Source organism: Ptychodera flava, chromosome 16 (genome assembly GCF_041260155.1).
Source record: "Ptychodera flava strain L36383 chromosome 16, AS_Pfla_20210202, whole genome shotgun sequence".
Lineage (NCBI taxonomy): Eukaryota > Metazoa > Hemichordata > Enteropneusta > Ptychoderidae > Ptychodera > Ptychodera flava.
The window spans coordinates 19593338-19597801 of record NC_091943.1 but is presented as its reverse complement, the minus strand read 5'-3'; the positions used below and the strand labels follow the sequence as shown (position 1 = coordinate 19597801).

Here is a 4464-nt window from a genome sequence, read left to right as displayed (position 1 = left end):
TTTCATGTCTTGTGTCTAAAATCAGAATCGAATACATGCGTGGTCACCTATTTATTCAGTATCTTTCAACATGTCAACATATAAAAAGTATCTCATATCAAAACAACATTCATTAAAAATGGGTGACTTTGTCCCTTTAAGTTTTGTTAAAAAGAAACTCAGAACAAGTTTTTTATGAATTTGTTTGAATTTAAAGTTGTTTCATTAATTAATTTTTCTATATAATCTGTTACACTACAGGAATGGTCTGCAGAGGAAATATCACGGCTTCTTGTTGCAGTCAAGGCAATTAATCATGATTGCCAAAAGAAAAACCACAATGTTGCTATCATCTGTACAGCATGGAACATGGGTGAAATTATGAAATGTATGAGGAAGGACAGGAACTGCTATGTACAGCCAGCTTTCTGCCACATAGAGAATAGCAGTAGGGGTAAGCATAGTCTTTTTTATCAATAAATGGAAACAAAAACATATTTCATAACAAGGAATAAATGCCATACATTGCTACATGCATACATGATTTGTAAGTCATAAAGCAACTTCTCCTAATTGTAGATTTCAATCACCATAATCTTCATTATCCAAGCATATGTAGGATTTCCATTCTACTTAATGGAAATTTAACATTGTATGTAAATTATGTTGTGATCTTGTAGAGTGTCAGCAGCATACTAGTGGTCTCTTTAATTTATAAATATTTAGAATACTGGTAATCAATAGTTATATGTCAATTAGCTGTAACTTTTAACTTTTTTCAGTATTTTTGTTTTGTGTTTCAACTACAGTTTCTGGTGAGAATCCTGAACCAAAATGAATACCAAATATATATTTGTCAATGCAACCTTTTTGTGTACAATCATGCATTGTTACTGTTGAAAATTGTCAACAATAACAATGGTCATGTCACACATACAGAGTATGTTGACAAGCAGAATACAGGACAGTTCAACATGACAGGGGAAAAAGGATTAGAAACTGCAGTAGATTTCTAGAACCAGAATGCTGAAAAAATAGCCAAAATTACAGCTACTGTCCCTTCAAACATATTTACATGCAATTTATAGCAAGTATTTATGTAGCTGTTCCATGTTTTTATAGCGTCTTCAAGTATTAATTATCAATATTAATTTATTTACCAACAGGTAAAAGAGTTGGAATGGTTGATTCCGTGAAGTGTATAGCAGTAGGTTATTTTGGAGAGGAGAGGCACTTTTCTTTTAACCATGACAGATCAACGAAAAACATGTGGATGGTGAAAGCCGACTCTGATAACCAGGACAATCCTATTGGTCTGTATACCAGACTAGTAGAATTGTTAAGTCACCCAGGAGAGTGGGTCTTGCATGGATCAGAAAATGAGAACGGTGAGAATGGTGTTTATTTTCTGACAATGTTTTTATTTTGCATTTTTTACAACTTGTGCCATCTTTCATTGTGCAGGTTTAATTTTTGTCAGCACTGTATATTGTTACAATTTATTTTGGTGCACAGCTTGTACAATCTAAATGAATAATGTAGCAATAAGAAAATGTACTTATTCATCAAGATTGTTTGATGCATCAGTGGCTTTGTTCAAAATATGTGAAAAATAATTTTTACAAAATGTTTTTCTCCACTTTCCTAAAATACCACTATCAAATACAAAATCACACACTTAAATTTCCTATTCCATTTTAAAATCTTTTATTATCTTGCTACAGAAGTGAGATGAAACATATATATATGACTTCTATGTATTATTGCCTATTCCATGTTATATTTGTACAGAACTCATTCCTGGATTTGGTATTTAAATTTCAGTGGTTGTGTGGTGCCTTAGAGTGTCCAAAGGCTTAAGTAATATTCATGGCATCAGGTTTCTTCAGCCAAGGCAACAGATCTTGTTTTGTGTAATTATTTTTCTATAGCTCAAAAATTTTTTTACATCAATAAACAAGTGACAATCATCCGAACTTGTGTAATATAATACTTGGAATTTGGACACTAATGCAAATCCTCATATTTACATGACAGGAACTGGAATTTTGGCTGCGGTAAATGTTGGCAGACACTGCGTCTACACTGACAGGAGTCTTCCGAGATTACACATTGTGTGCGACATTTTAAGTGCCGTAATGGACATCGACGCCGATGAATGAAGACCATCTTGTACAGCAATGACTATCCACTGGTCGGCCATTATATTATCCAATATGGCCATTTTGTCATGGTTTTTTCATGTTGAGAGCCATAACTCTGGCAAGTCTCAACCAATTTTATTCAAAGCTGGTACATGGACATTGACTTATGTTATACGTATGCATGTGGATTTTTTAGACAGTAAGATTGTATATGGCTGTTTGGCAGCCATTTTGTCACGATTTTTTCATTTACAGAGCCATAACTCTAACATATTTCCACCAGTATCATTCAAAGTTAGTACGAGGACATTGACCTATTCCATACATATGCTCATCAATTTCTTTCACGTCATGTAGCAGTATCATGTCAATTACTTAAGTTTCGTAATTAGGCTGATATGTCAAGAAATACTGCATCAAATTTCATGAAACGTGGTACAGATGCTGAGCTCACATTGCTTTAACAGTGAAAAAGATATTTATCAGTGTCATGTTAATTAATTAGTAATTGCTTATGTAATTAACTTTCCTAATTAGAGTGATATATCCACAAATACTGCATCAAATTTGATGAAAGTTGGTACAGATGTTGATCTCATAGTGTTGTAAATACTGCATCAAAACTTTATGAAATATGGTACCAACGATAATCTGTCAGTGTTATGATAGCATGCAAAAATGTTTGGCAGCACCCTGTCGATTAAGTACTAATTGATTCATTTTAATGACCTTTTGTAATAAGTGTGGCGGCTTACATTGGTTTTATTTTTTCACCACCATGGAACTCATTCTCCGCCATTGAGCGCCATCTGTATTGCAGTATTTTTATCAAAAACCTAAGTAATGAAGAGGACTCTATCCTGTCTGCAGACTTGTAATTAAAGTAGTTAGTACCCATTATCAATGATAACTTGTTTAGAATCATTTTAAATGTAGAAGGACAAACTGGAAATTCTTTGATATGGTTTGTTCAAATTTTTTTTGTTGGAATATTAATATCTCAGGAAATAAAACTATCCATAGCATACCATTTACATGACCTTTTTGACTCTAATATTTCTCTGATGTCATATATATAAGTAGACCCTGTTTGTTTTAAGGTCATTTCTTATGGTTCTCGATGGCGAGTGTAACAACTGCATGTTCCTTACCGTTACAAAGTCCGTCACACATTGATCCCTGAGAAAATCAAAATTTTACCTCAAAAGCCCTTGAAAGGTTCAAGGACTCAGCTGGGTGGTCACATCAGAATAGTCCTTTAAAGATTCAGGGTCATATCAAGGTGGTCCCTGAAAGTTTCAAGGACTCATCTGGGTGGTCCCTGAAAGTTTCAAGGACCCATATGGGTGGTCCCTGAAAGTTTCAAGGACTCATCTCAGTGGTCCCTGAAAGTTTCAAGGACCCATCTGGGTGGTCCCTGAAAGTTTCAAGGACCCATCTGGGTGGTCTCTGAAAGTTTCAAGGTCACATCGGGATAGTCCTTGAAAGATTCAGGGACACATCTGAGTGGTCCCTGAAAGTTTCAAGGACTCATCTGGGTGGTCCCTGAAAGTTTCAAGGACCCATCTGGGTGGTCCCTGAAAGTTTCAAGGTCACATCCGGATAGTCCTTGAAAGATTCAGGGGCACATCTGAGTGGTCCCTGAAAGTTTCAAGGACTCATCTGGGTTGTCCCTGAAAGTTTCAAGGACCCATCTGGGTGGTCCCTGAAAGTTTCCAGGTCACATCGGGATAGTCCTTGAAAGATTCATGGGCATATCTGAGTGGTCCCTGAAAGTTTCAAGGACCCATCTGGGTGGTCCCCGAAAGTTTCAAGGACCCATCTGGGTGGTCTCTGAAAGTTTCAAGGTCACATCGGGATAGTCCTTGAAAGATTCAGGGGCATATCTGAGTGGTCCCTGAAAGTTTCAAGGACTCATCTGGGTGGTCCCCGAAAGTTTCAAGGACCCATCTGGGTGGTCCCTGAAAGTTTCCAGGTCACATCGGGATAGTCCTTGAAAGATTCATGGGCATATCTGAGTGGTCCCTGAAAGTTTCAAGGACCCATCTGGGTGGTCCCCGAAAGTTTCAAGGACCCATCTGGGTGGTCCTGAAAGTTTTGAGGTCACATCGGGATAATCCTTGAAAGATTCAGGGGCACATCTGAGTGGTCCCCGAATGTTTCAAGGACCCATCTGGGTTGCCCCTGAAAGTTTCCAGGTCACATCGGGATAGTCCTTGAAAGATTCATGGGCATATCTGAGTGGTCCCTGAAAGTTTCAAGGACCCATCTGGGTGGTCCTCGAAAGTTTCAAGGACCCATCTGGGTGGTCCCTGAAAGTTTTGAGGTCACATCGGGATAG

At 37.4% G+C, this 4464-nt stretch overlaps 1 protein-coding gene across 1 annotated transcript; it reads left to right on the top strand.

The window, feature by feature from the left end:
* The first annotated feature begins 244 nt into the window (after positions 1-244).
* LOC139114926 (uncharacterized) lies at positions 245-2534 on the top strand. The gene is made up of 3 exons (XM_070676847.1): positions 245-433; positions 1146-1367; positions 2017-2534. The coding sequence occupies exons 1-3, from the start codon at positions 349-351 to the stop codon at positions 2139-2141; spliced, it is 432 nt and encodes a 143-aa protein (XP_070532948.1). The 5' UTR covers positions 245-348; the 3' UTR covers positions 2142-2534.
* Positions 2535-4464: the final 1930 nt, after the last annotated feature.

What these genes read in the sequence shown, in the direction of transcription:
- LOC139114926 (XM_070676847.1), top strand. Translation starts at nt 349, where the DNA reads ATGGGTGAAATTATGAAATGTATGAGGAAGGACAGGAACTGCTATGTA. An exon ending in CATAGAGAATAGCAGTAGGG is followed by an intron (nt 434 to 1,145) that starts GTAAGCATAGTC and finishes ATTTACCAACAG; the next exon opens with GTAAAAGAGTTGGAATGGTT. An exon ending in TGGATCAGAAAATGAGAACG is followed by an intron (nt 1,368 to 2,016) that starts GTGAGAATGGTG and finishes TTTACATGACAG; the next exon opens with GAACTGGAATTTTGGCTGCG.